The sequence below is a fragment of the Bolinopsis microptera genome, chromosome 11 (genome assembly GCF_026151205.1).
Source record: "Bolinopsis microptera isolate Bmic1 chromosome 11, MBARI_Bmic_1.0, whole genome shotgun sequence".
NCBI classification, from domain to species: Eukaryota; Metazoa; Ctenophora; class Tentaculata; order Lobata; family Bolinopsidae; genus Bolinopsis; species Bolinopsis microptera.
Genome location: NC_087082.1, coordinates 5,823,853 through 5,837,038, shown reverse-complemented (window position 1 = coordinate 5,837,038; position 13,186 = coordinate 5,823,853). Strand labels below are relative to the sequence as shown.

The 13,186-nt window shown below is 38.6% G+C and overlaps 3 protein-coding genes across 3 annotated transcripts in view; all 3 read right to left on the bottom strand.

Moving 5' to 3' along the window:
• Positions 1 to 13,186, bottom strand: part of LOC134822994 (dihydrolipoyllysine-residue acetyltransferase component of pyruvate dehydrogenase complex, mitochondrial-like) — a 96,026-nt gene that overhangs the window by 57,440 nt on the left and 25,400 nt on the right. The window lies entirely within an intron of this gene.
• LOC134823102 (uncharacterized) lies at positions 81 to 6,446 on the bottom strand. Its single transcript, XM_063834450.1, has 4 exons — positions 6,254 to 6,446; positions 5,978 to 6,086; positions 1,115 to 1,243; positions 81 to 723 (listed from the first exon to the last, which is right to left on the bottom strand). The coding sequence occupies exons 1-4, from the start codon at positions 6,425 to 6,427 to the stop codon at positions 551 to 553; spliced, it is 585 nt and encodes a 194-aa protein (XP_063690520.1). The 5' UTR covers positions 6,428 to 6,446; the 3' UTR covers positions 81 to 550.
• LOC134822962 (transmembrane protein 41B-like) lies at positions 7,741 to 9,960 on the bottom strand. Its single transcript, XM_063834246.1, has 5 exons — positions 9,798 to 9,960; positions 9,507 to 9,636; positions 9,223 to 9,371; positions 8,874 to 9,012; positions 7,741 to 8,371 (listed from the first exon to the last, which is right to left on the bottom strand). The coding sequence occupies exons 1-5, from the start codon at positions 9,951 to 9,953 to the stop codon at positions 8,202 to 8,204; spliced, it is 744 nt and encodes a 247-aa protein (XP_063690316.1). The 5' UTR covers positions 9,954 to 9,960; the 3' UTR covers positions 7,741 to 8,201.

The following is a 13,186-nucleotide window of genomic DNA, read 5'->3' as shown; positions in this document are numbered from 1 at the left end:
GTACTTAAGTATTATATATAAACAGTATGTGATACGTTAATATCTCTTAAATTGTTATAATGAGAAATGATACAAAGATGAAGGGTTAGAAAGTAAGTAATTCAGAATGCAGCACAGTATACAGAGGAGATGATAATAATGAAGTAACAAATAAACACTTGAAGAGTATAGCAGGTACCTAAATAAACTGATCATAATAAAAGAAGAATAATACTCTTGACTACTTGAACATTATTGCACATCGCAAAACTATAAATATACTAGCATTATAGACGGACGTGTCACCCCCCTAGCAATATCGGATAATTTAAAAAGGCGGGAAATACAATTATTACTCCCTAAAACTTTTGATTATAAATAGAATAAATAATGCAAAAAATGTTAAAAATTCGATGGCTTATAATAAAAAGCTAAACTGATGTAAGAGATAAGTTTCTAGCTACCTGAGCTGATAGAAATCAATACGGCTCCTTTAAAAACAAAGTATCTAATAGAAAGGCTAAGGAGCCTAATCTTACACTAAAATCATAACAACAAAAAAACTAAAAGTTCACTTAAAGGATCTCTCCTTCTTCTTATGGTCCTTGTAGATAGTGATAACCTTTGCTTTAGGAATAAGAGTGTCTGGTAAACCGAACTTTCTCTTCTTCTTCTTAGGAGCTCCATCCTCTTCCTCCTCCTCTAAAGGGTGTTCGTAACCAGGCGGTGCTGAGTAACCACTACCTGGAATTTAGTTGTTATAGTAACCAGGCGGTGCTGAGTAACCACTTCTGGAATTTAGTTGTTATAGTAACCAGGCGGTGCTGAGTAACCACTGCTGGAATTTAGTTGTTATAGTAACCAGGCGGTGCTGAGTAACCACTACCTGGAATTTAGTTGTTATAGTAACCAGGCGGTGCTGAGTAACCACTACTGGAATTTAGTTGTTATAGTAACCAGGCGGTGCTGAGTAACCACTACCTGGAATTTAGTTGTTATAGTAACCAGGTAATGCTGAGTAACCACTACCTGGAATTTAGTTGTAATAACGTTTCTTAATATTCTAAACAACACGGTTTCATCGATGTATAGACGGATGTCGGATAGTAGGGGTTTGAATTCTGAAACTTCTTACCGAAAGCAGGAGTTGCTTTAGAAGGAATAGTGCCGGCTCCGTTGAACAGGTCGTTATCATGAGCAAACCTGCACTTGTGCCCTTGTCTGCATCTTCCGTGCTTACGAAACTGCCAGCACACTTTCTTTCCTAGGACAACAATAATATGTCAATTAATCTTATCAACTGAACTAAAATTAAATAGTTTTACTAATAATAGAGGGGTGTGATCTAAAACTGAACTACCTCATGACTTCATCAGTCCTAATCTTTCCAGTAGTTTATTATCTCTAAAGGGTGCACGTGCAGGTGACTTCCATTGTACCTTATTCGGATTAAGGACCATACGTCATGATTTCAGATACGAGCTCCCTAATCACTAACCGAGTAATTGATAACTGGGTAAACAACAAGCAGCCTCTTTCCACTGTTTAAACGTATCATCTCACTCTGTATCCTAGACCCTAGTAGCATGAGGGTACACACATCCACTTTCTTTACGATGCTAATCCAGTACTTGATCATTCATTCGACAGCAACCAAGTAAACAACGGCAATTCGCAGCACAGTTAAACCATACTTCCACATACCAAATTTTAAATCTAATCATACACCCGACTCTAACCCTCATTCTATCTTCATTTCGCTTCAAACCAAACATGAACACCAGACTTTTAAAGGTAACCCTGCACAGCGTACTAGTTAGCTGCCCACGTGCACAGCGTACTAGTTAGCTGCCCACGTGCACAGCGTACTAGTTAGCTGCCCACGTGCACAGCGTACTAGTTAGCTGCCCACGTGCACAGCGTACTAGTTAGCTGCCCACGTGCACAGCGTACTAGTTAGCTGCCCACGTGCACAGCGTACTAGTTAGCTGCCCACGTGCACAGCGTACTAGTTAGCTGCCCACGTGCACAGCGTACTAGTTAGCTGCCCACGTGCACAGCGTACTAGTTAGCTGCCCACGTGCACAGCGTACTAGTTAGCTGCCCACGTGCACAGCGTACTAGTTAGCTGCCCACGTGCACAGCGTACTAGTTAGCTGCCCACGTGCACAGCGTACTAGTTAGCTGCCCACGTGCACAGCGTACTAGTTAGCTGCCCACGTGCACAGCGTACTAGTTAGCTGCCCACGTGCACAGCGTACTAGTTAGCTGCCCACGTGCACAGCGTACTAGTTAGCTGCCCACGTGCACAGCGTACTAGTTAGCTGCCCACGTGCACAGCGTACTAGTTAGCTGCCCACGTGCACAGCGTACTAGTTAGCTGCCAACGTGCACAGCGTACTAGTTAGCTGCCCACGTTCACAGCGTACTAGTTAGCTGCCCACGTGCACAGCGTACTAGTTAGCTGCCCACGTGCACAGCGTACTAGTTAGCTGCCCACGTGCACAGCGTACTAGTTAGCTCCCCACGTGCACAGCGTACTAGTTAGCTGCCCACGTGCACAGCGTACTAGTTAGCTGCCCACGTGCACAGCGTACTAATAAGCTACTTAACAAAACGTTTATTACCCAACTACCCCTAATTGATAGCAAGTATAATTATTTGTTCTGTTATTAAGACTGTTGTTTATACTATCTGTATAACAAGGTGTTATATAAAATATAAATACATTATGTTATATTATGTTGATATTTGTTTTGATTATTATTTGTTCTTTTGTTTTATCTTTGCATTAGTAATACCGTATATAATACATTTTTTGGTGAACTTCAGTACGTTTTAAAATGTTTTAAAATTGTTAGTAAATTTTGTTTTCGTAACTATATTTATTCAGGACGTTACAGAAGGAATTAATTTAATGTAGTTTGAGGAGTCCTCACTCTCCTCACGTCCAACAATGGTATTTCTCTTATCGCTAATATATGTAAAATTTTACGACAGAAAAATTAAACCTTAAACCCTAATTACGATTCATTATTACCCCTATCATTGTTAACCAAACCTTTATTCACAAGTTTGTTTGCAAATGTATATTGCTCAGATATTTGTCATAAGATCTTTTATTTAGATTAGACCAAATTCTCGTCCAAAAATTGTTCTGATTGTCACGCAACAAATCAGACCACGTGACTGCCCACGTGCACATAGTCACGTGACTGCCCACGTGCATATAGTCACGTGACACCCTACCCTGTCTGAGTGTGAGAACCTAAAATAATTAGGCCGAGTTGTCGGTCAGCGAGTTACTATTGATACTTATAAATCTCATATAAGTATTAATAGACCGTTCTGTTGGCATGTTAATTTGGTATGTTGAACGGACCGTTCAACATACCAAATAAACATACCAACAAATTACCTGGCTGTCGTTTGACTGTGCGATTTATGTTGTTAATCAACTGATAATAATTTCTGATCGGATGGTTGGAATCTGCAGTCTGAGGCACTAATATAGACCGTTCAACATACCAATTACCTGGCGCGGGCGGTCGTTTGACTGTGCGACTTCTTTTGTTAATCAAATGGATAATAATTTTTGATCGGATTGTTCGAATTTGCAGTCTGAGGCACTTCTTGGAGGTACCAACTACCAGCCTGGACTATTTATATTGTCCTTACTCCCACACTGGTCGAGTTGTCGTTTACGGTCTGATTACAGTAAGAGCATAGCAGTTCCGTTCATGTGAAATATTTGTCATTCAAATCTCAGACATTTAGTCATTGTTTTTCATTTTGTTCGGCTAGTCGAAGTTTCGATAATGGTTTGCTTATGATTGATCATAATGATTTCATTTGTTGGATATAATTCTTCGGTGACTCTTTATGCGTTTTAATACAGTGGAAATTCCTTCTATGCTAACCACCAACACTCATTTCCTTTATCTAATTATTTTTTTCTAAATTTTGTCGTAAATTTGAATTCAATCTTCACAGGTTCAAACCATTGTAAAATTTAAATTTCTTTTAAGAAGTATGGATTGAAAGTGAGGTTGAACAACTAACCCTCATTCTGGCCCAGGAACTATGAATGCGTCACACAACCCCCATGTCAAGTCCTACCCTGACTACCCGGGCATGAAGACTCCCTTCATTTCCCTTGATTACTCGCTGGGCTCCCTACTTCTTCTCTGCGCTCTGGTCGGTATCCCAGGTAACATCTTAGGAGCTACCTTCTTCACATCCACCAATAAGAAGGACCGGGTAACCTTGCTCTACATCAGCATTTGTTGTATTGATAGTGTTACCTCCTTCACTCACCTGCCCGTTACCATAGCAATGTTCAGAGGTAGAAGACCCGGCATGTTCAACAGTTACTTGGTCTGTGTTGTCTGGGAAATCCTCTACACAATCCTGCAGAAGATGTCCATATTCCTGGTTCTCCTCCTCAGTACGTCGAGGACAGTGGCAATAGTGAAGCCCTTCTACAAGATGAGGATAAGAACAGTGATGGGCTGTGTGGTGGGTTACCTGATAATCCTACTCCTAATACCCTTCCTGCAGTTCCTTATCCCTCCTCTCAGGGGCGAGTATAAGTACTCCTGGGACGGGGCCTACTGTTATTACAACTTTGAGATGAAGTTCGAGCACGCTGTAAACCTGGTCATGGTGGGACTGCCTCCCATTTTAACCTTCATTACCCTCATTGTTTCCATCACCAAGCTCTACTTCTCCGCTAAGAAATCTGTTTCTAGCAAGCCAAAGAGCCCAAGAGCCAGGACTATAAAAAGAATGAAAAACAAGGCCACAATAACGATAGCCATGTTCACCAGCCTCTTTCTAGTGTGCAACTTCCCTCTCTTTATCAACATGATGCACAACATGACAACCCGTTTCTTTGGGGTGGAGTACCCAGGTGCTTACTTCGGTACTCGGTTCATGTACTGGTACTCCTGGCACATTGCCAAGATGGAGAGTGTGGTGGTGAATGCTGCACTCAATCCAATCTTCTATTACTGCAGAATGAAGAGATTCAGGAAATGGTGTAACCTGCTCATCACCTGTAGGTTCCCCAAATCGGAAGTTTACCACACGCAAGGATTCACGCAGTTACAAGCCAGTGATACGGTTCAGCAACAAGTAGTTCGATCGGATTCTACTTCAGAAACAGGTCGTCCACGAACGCCTCGTCCTTCACAAGTAGGTCGACCAGTTTGTACTTCAGAAACAGGTCGTCCACGAACGCCTCGTCCTTCACAAGTAGGTCGACCAGTTTGTACTTCAGAAACAGGTCGTCCACGAACGGCTCGTCCTTCACAATTAGGTCGACCAGTTTGTACTTCAGAAACAGGTCGTCCACGAACGCCTCGTCCTTCACAAGTAGGTCGACCAGTTTGTACCTTAGAAACAGGTCGTCCACGAATGGCTCGTCCTTCACAAGTAGTTCGAACAGTTTGTACTACAGGATGGGTCCACCCTTCACAATCTGAAAATGTGATGACTGAAATCGACTGTGAAATTGACAGGTCAGTGTAAGAATAGTCATGAGAAAGTAGACCCTTGGCTGGCTGTGCCTTCTACTACATCTAGGAATCAGAGTCACCGTAATTCGTTATCTCAAAACTCTGGTTTGTTGTTATCTATATGAATGTAATGATGTAATATTGAATTGATAGTGAAAAATGTTTCCTGCAATGGTTTTTGCGCCGAAGGAACAAAAAGACATGCATATCTAGAAATGCTGACGTAATGACAAAACTAAAAAAATCCATTCCAAACAAAGCGCAAAAATACTATACAATAGCTTAATTCAATCGCACTTGTATTATTGCGTTTCTGTTTTGGGTACTAAATCTTTACATATCTTTATATTATATCTTTATTAAATTCCATATAGTATTTTTTTCTTCTCAAGAGAAAGCTATTCACGCTACTGATTTGGAATATCATAACTATCTCTACGACTATGAGTTGTTACATTGAGATTTGAGTCTGATTTTACCTTGAGTTTCAACAGAAGAAATGACTGAATTGCTCAATTGGACGTGTTGCTCCATGACTGCCTTCTTTTCCTCCCTTTCAGCAACATATTCATTCCTGAACACTGACACCTGAAATGTCAGCAGATAGCTCAATTTTGCCAGGATGATTCGTCATCAGAATCTCCAACTCAGAGCATTCTTTATGCGGCAAACTTAAATCAATATTCATGTACATTAAAATATTTGTTTAAGTTGATAAAAGATGCTAGCTCCTAAGTAACTAAACCAAAAATGACCTTGGGATCAATTTTCTCCCTAGATTTCCCCATTCCACTAGAGTCTATTTCAAATTCTGGGAGTGGTATTAAATCTTCAGTTTTTTCCGTCTCGCCTTTATCCACGTCTTCCAACTCGCTGTCATTTTCTGAATCTGCAGAGCTATCCGAGTAGTTACCAGCTATCAGATCCATCTGCACCTATTGTCATTTAAGTGCTATGGTAAATGGTAAGGTAAATATTTTGGGAATCTTAATTGTAAATTATGGCTTCTTCGGTAGCTATAATTCAAATTCCGTTAACTCTCAATTGGGCTGACATATTGAGACACACGAAAAATTAGATTAATAAGAGAAAAGCAATGAATTGAAATGACAAATATACTCTAAAGGGTCTAAAAGTGTTATTATTGAAGAACATGATGTTAAGATGGTGTGATACTTACGAAGGATATTGAATTGAAATCTTTGACAATCATAATAATACATAATACACCCTAGCTGTACCAATACAATATATAATACACCCTAGATGTACCAATACAATATACAATACACCCTAGCTGTACCAATACAATGTATTATACACCCTAGCTGTACCAATACAATATACAATACACCCTAGCTGTACCAATACAATATATACTACACCCTAGCTGTACCAATACAATATATAATACACCCTAGCTGTACCAATACAATATAATTAACATACCAAGCCAAAATAAATAAAACTGCAGAAAATTTAAGGATACATACAGATTACAGGGGGGGGGGGGCAAAAGTCAGTACCCATACGTTGGTTCTTATACCAACGCTGTGTTTTATATTTGAGAGTTGTTGCTTTGCAGATGGCATACTGTACCTACTTGTTCAAGGATTCCGCGACCAAAATTTTAAAATTCGATTTTTGGGGGCCACACCCAATCAACATTAAATTGCTTATACTGGTGTTTGTGAACATGTTAGAGACTCCATTGTAACATATTGCAATAGGTCATTTAATCCGGAATATAATGACAAAGTTATTGAAAGCAATTTGTTTATCTCATTAGCAAAATTGATTGGGTACTCAATGATTACCCAATTACGACACCGTAATTGAGCTCTCTGCACGATTCCCGTAATGCGGATCTAGCCTCAACCCAATCACCTGATCACACGTAATGAACAAACTCGTTATGCTTCATATCTCGGTCATCTGAGAAGCTAGAACTCTAATTTTTTTCAGGACAAACGTAATTCAAATGGCCAAACACCATTCAATAAAATTTGGCTCGATCCGACTATCCAAACTATCTAATAAATGCGAAAATGAACCTTCATTTGAAGAAAATGAACACGAATATTTTTCGATTTGACAAATTCCTCGAACCAGTGGTGGTAGTAAGTCATACCAAAAAGAATTATTTCAATTGGGTACACAATGATTGAGCTATTAAGGCCAACGTATGGCTGCTGACTTTTGCCCCCCCCCCCCCCTGGCCCTGTATATTAACAAGGACAAGTTTAGTGAGGTTTCGAGTAAACTTCATATTATCAATGATAAAAGTGTGGGTTGGCTTTTATCAAATTCAATTGAACAAATTCAATATGGGACAAAAAGCCTTTTTGACTACAATGTACCAGATTATTAGGTTTAACCTAAAGTTGGGCAGTTAGCATTGTTTTCTTTAAATAGGTTAGAAAGGTAGAACCGGGTACGGTGGCATTATAACTCAAGAATACAAATTCTTAACAACTGATGCAACAGAATATAAATAAATAAATTAGTCTGAATTTGAAATTGCACGTTACGTTTTAAAGCTTCTAGTTTAAAGTATAGGAATAAGATTGAAGTCGGGAATGCTCTCTTAATTAAGTAAATAAAGTGCTAACAAAGTATTTAAGCAACATGCATGTCACATCGGTAAATTCATCATTGAAATAATAATGCCCCAAACTAAATTAAAGACTATTTCAAATTCTGTCATTCCAACTTTTGTCTAAAGTAATGTTTGAAAGCAACAGGTATCATGCTCACGAAGCCCAGTCCGATCAATAAGATGAGTTGAAGTGGAGAAACCGCATCGCTGGCACTAGTCAATGTGTGTAATGTTTTCCCAGCCTGTATTGCCAGTAGCGAGGGCGGGGCCACACCTGCGGGAAATAACAGTTTACACTTTAAACAAGCTTCAAATTTATTTATATAGATAAAATATTCAATTACTTCTACAGGCGAACTGAGACTCCTTAACAAAGCAGTTTAGTTTAAATTTCTTTCATGGAGGTGCACAGTAGTTAAATACAGTAAAATAGCAGGTAAGATTCACATTAGATTACAACTAAAACCAGTACTATAAATGTTAATGGGCTCCAGTCAACATCGTGAGTTATACTGATAACGTATAGTACTATGTTTACAGTACACTACAATTTAGTGTACATAATATGTATTCACTTATAAAAATATGCAGTCTGCTAAAGACTCATTACCGGCTAGGCCCATAACATTCATCTGCATATTTATGACTTACATCAGGAGGCACTAAATGAGCTTAGTATTTCTTTTGATATCTATTCAGTCATTAAATGGTAAATGTGCAGTTAATCAAGGTTTGACTGGAGTAGTAAAACTATGAACATATTATATTAAACTCACCTATGAATGTCCCAAAAACGAAGGGAAAAACAGGAACACCAATAACAGGTGATGTCATGTTGATAAACCAGTTGGGCAGAAACGGTGTGATCCTCAAAAATATGATGTAGTTTAAAAGACTGTCTCTGTGTTTGTCAACCTGGATTTAAATAACTTAGGAGAGGAGAATAGATACACAATATTATCGAACACATTTCTTTTTAAAAACAACATGGCCTTGTATAGTGTATAAGAAATTTAAATGTAAGTACATGATTCACTCAAGTGTAATTAGAAAATATAACATATCTAAAATTGGCTATGACAATCCAATAGCTAAAGAAAGTTTAAGTTAAAATTGTTCTCAAACCTGAGCATTCCATGTCTGAATTCTTTCTGGAAAATACTTCATAACAATCTTTCTGCCAACCAATGAGAACAGGAGGAAGCAATTAGTTGCACCAAGAGCACTGCATGAACAGATCAGAAATAGATTTACTGGAAACGAGAACAAAAATCCTGAGAGAGAAGTTTACTACTATGTTTTTGGTAATTAACAATAAGAAATAGGCTTAACATACACAAGTAAATCAAATATTTTTGATTTTCTCAAGATTCAAGCAAATGATCTTACTTATTTTTCATAAGGATTACCTGAAAGTATAGACAAAAATATAGAACCAGGTATTGCAAAGGTTTGTAAGAATATGTAAGCAGCAAAGAAGAGGCCCATGACAGAATAGTAGTGTGTTTCTTTGTATATAGAAATCACTTGCCCCAATTTCTGAAAATTATTTTGATTACTGATTGTATAAGATATGATTTGTAAGAGACTGAAAATCGGACTTGCAATCGGAATACAAACAGTTGATGAGTTGGGCAGTATGAATAATCATATAATTTCTCACTACCAAAACGTAAAGATACATGCACTGTGTTACTTACTTTAGCATCTTCAATGTCACGTGGAAGTACTATGCTAGCTCTATGCTCAGGGGGGAGATCAGGCAAATTGGAATAGATGAGATACAGAATTGATACAGCAGCACCAAACACACCAGCCAGAATCACAAATGATTTTCTGCTACTCTCAACAGTCATTGCTAACTAGATAGAATATAGAATAGAAAACACAAGTATCTATTGTCAATATAATACCATTATATTATAATAATTTGTTATTGTTTAAAGAGTGACAACCATACTACACATTGAATTAGGATTCCTTTAAATATCAAATTAAAAATAATAATAATAACGCTTTATTTGTATACCGCTTAGGCCGTATAAGCGACCGAAGTCCAAAAAATGGAGTTGATACTGGCCAACAAAGCGGTGCAGATAAATTTACCTTAGTAGTCCCTTTTCTAATCAAAAATTCAAATTTATAAATTGTAGATTGATCTTAAAGTCCTGCGTCCATGACTACTGAATCACCAAAAATACTGTTCGCACATACAGGATAGGCTTGATGAAATAGATGGGTCTTGAGAGCCTTATTGTAAACTTGTTTACTCTGTAATAAATGGCACAAAATTGAAATTTTTGTTTAACTGTAAAGTGTGTCATTTATGATTATATTAGGTTCAGTCATTCTGATGATTTGCCTTAGATGTTTCCTGTAGCAAATATCCAGTTTATTCAATAGCTGCTCAGCAGCTACAATTGTACATTAAGACTGAGACCAGGCTTATTATAACCATTGATACAAAGGCCATAATCTTTTGCCAGCTCTCCAATATCCACCTTGAAGCTGCATTTTATATCCTTGAACTACGCAATATAAACTAAAGCATATTCTAGTGTAGACTTTTTGTCACAACAAGACTGCAACCTATAGTAACAACTATAAACAGAACCCTTAATGTCTGCTAACAATTTTCTTCTAGTCCTCATATGAGCTTTGTCTCTAAAACCTCACTGAACTAGCGTTTCGGTGTGTGCAAAAGCTTTCAGACACACGCATTCCTTGCCCCGTTAGTTACCTGTCCTTCCAAAACCAAACTAGCAATCAAGGACAAAAAGTCATACACCAAATGGGCATTATATTTTAAGAATTGTTTTACATCTTTTTATTCTGTTAAATGTGCTAAAATTAAATTTCTTGTTTCATTGAAATTTCTTGTTTCATTGAGATCAAGAAAGCCGTGCAGCTTGCAGCCACCTGGGTCGTTATGTTATCATTATATTATCCTTGCCGCGGGTCATAAATAGGAAAAAGGTGAGACCCCGAACCACGTAGCTGAGAAAATTCAGAGCAAGTAGACCAGTGGCGTAACGTTGCCTGTTGGAGCCCCCTCCCCTTTTGGTGCCTCTCCCTAAAATTGAACAAATTAGGTGATTTTAGAGGATACGCCGGTAAAATCTCTAAAAAAGTGTGTATATAGAGCAAAACGCGCAGTTTTGCAAGTACTTTAGTTAAGTTTTCGAAATTGTCCCACATTCAAACGACGATTTGGCGCCCCCCTAAGACAGCGCCCCCCTGCACAGTGGGGTCAGCGGGGCCCTTCGTTACGCCACTGAAGTAGACCAAAGTGGTTCTTGCTTGTGAAAGGTGCATCAACTAGCCACCGAAGCGGTGGGTTTGTAGTCCCCCCTGGGATCATTTTGTCAGTAAAATTGTACACAATATAACAACTACAATAAATTATCTACAATATTACATAACCAAATCTAGGATGAGGTTAAAGAATAGGCCTTGCAGTCCAAGCTGCTGGGCTGTTGACCTTCTATCCCCTCAGTGCAATGTGTTTCTTGACAGATCAAATTTTAATATTGTTCTGATATGATTTTTGATCTGACTCTTGGCTTCTTTTTTATCAGCTATCCTCTCAGAGACATGATCTACAAATACAGTGCAAAGAGGTCCCATACCTCCATAAGTTGTGAAGATTAGAGGGACAAAGAATTCTTTGACTGATCAGTGAAGTACTCTTTTATCAATTACAAATCTTTCTTTTTCATGCTCACTGCAAATTTTAATTAGTGGCTTAAATGTATAAGACGGGCAGTTAGGATGTGACCATATCACATATTATGTCAAAGAATGTTCTTTTGTCTTTGTTTTATTTTGATTATTTTCCTTTTAAAACCATCAACACGGGGGTTTGTCATTTTTAATATATTGTTTAATTGGAAATACGGAATACAATTTAAAGCTTCTTTCGCCCGAAAGAATTTAATTGGCTATGTTGATCTGTGTTCTTTCTCGGACAGTATAAAACCAAAATAAATATTTTTGCCCGAGCGTGCTAAATCACTCTACAGTCGATCTTCAAAATTGTTCTAAAAGGGCCCCCGACGGTTGTAACCAACTTCAATCGATGTATTTTCGGACGCTGATTCCGAAAAACTGTCTCGATCACGTGATATGACCGTATAAGGAAGTTAGTCTAATTTTTCGTTAGGGTTAGGGTTTCAGCATATTTTTTGTTAAGGATTGGGTTAGGGTTAGGGTTGGGATCAAATTAGAGGGTTAGGGTTTCGAAAAGTCGTTCAGAACTAGCTAGAGAACGGGTTGAAAAAGTTACGTAACGTGACAGTCGAGTGTAGAATGATTAATTATCATCATCCATTTTTGCCCATGCCGTGGGCTTGCCGCAAATAAATACGTGGCCACTTCGCAGCGGGTAGTTTGGTAAAGAAATTAACACGTGACCGGCTTTTTAGTTTATCACGTCATGTAGCGCGATGCGTTACTGTGCCGCGCACTCAATTATGCTTCTCGCAACGACTAGATCGCGAGATCGGCGACATGCGTTACTGTGAGATGCGCTACTGTGCCGCGCCGAGCTGCGATGAATTGACATCGTCAATTAATATCACATCGTGACCCTTAACGGTTGATACTCGTAAAATATCTGTTCCATATATTGGAACAGGACCGTCGACGAGTCCAACTCGGCGCGCGTCCAGGTAGGTTGTAAACCTACAATACAACGTGACCCCCACGGTCGTTTCACTATATACTAATAAAGTTTCTGATCTACGATACAGGGGAGCCGCGCACTCGTGCGCGGCGGGTCATACAACGTATGACAAATCGTGACGAAGTGAGGGGTTGTTCACCTATTACGTAATTAGCCGAGTGGAGGGGGGGGCTTCCAAATCACAAATGCTTACGGTTGATTACGTAATGAGGGGTTTTGGTCGTTTATTACGTAATCAAAATTTTGTAATTTTTTAAAACCCTCTTAATGGAATTATGACAATTTGACAATATTTTAACTCAAATTCCACTCTAATAGTGATCAAATTTAGAAATTGATCAAAAATCCGGCTATAATAATTAACAGTTTAAAAGGTGCTTGGCTGGATATCATAACAATGATTTC

Coding starts and splice junctions, on each gene's coding strand:
- LOC134822962 (XM_063834246.1), bottom strand. CDS start 9,953: ATGACTGTTGAGAGTAGCAGAAAATCATTTGTGATTCTGGCTGGTGTG. Junction 9,372..9,506: donor ATTTTTGTCTATACTTTCAG/GTAATCCTTATG, acceptor CTTCTCTCTCAG/GATTTTTGTTCTCGTTTCCA. Junction 9,013..9,222: donor TTCAGACATGGAATGCTCAG/GTTTGAGAACAA, acceptor ATTTAAATCCAG/GTTGACAAACACAGAGACAG.
- LOC134823102 (XM_063834450.1), bottom strand. CDS start 6,427: ATGGATCTGATAGCTGGTAACTACTCGGATAGCTCTGCAGATTCAGAA. Junction 6,087..6,253: donor GGGAGAAAATTGATCCCAAG/GTCATTTTTGGT, acceptor CTGACATTTCAG/GTGTCAGTGTTCAGGAATGA. Junction 724..1,114: donor TAAAGCAACTCCTGCTTTCG/GTAAGAAGTTTC, acceptor ACTAAATTCCAG/GTAGTGGTTACTCAGCACCG.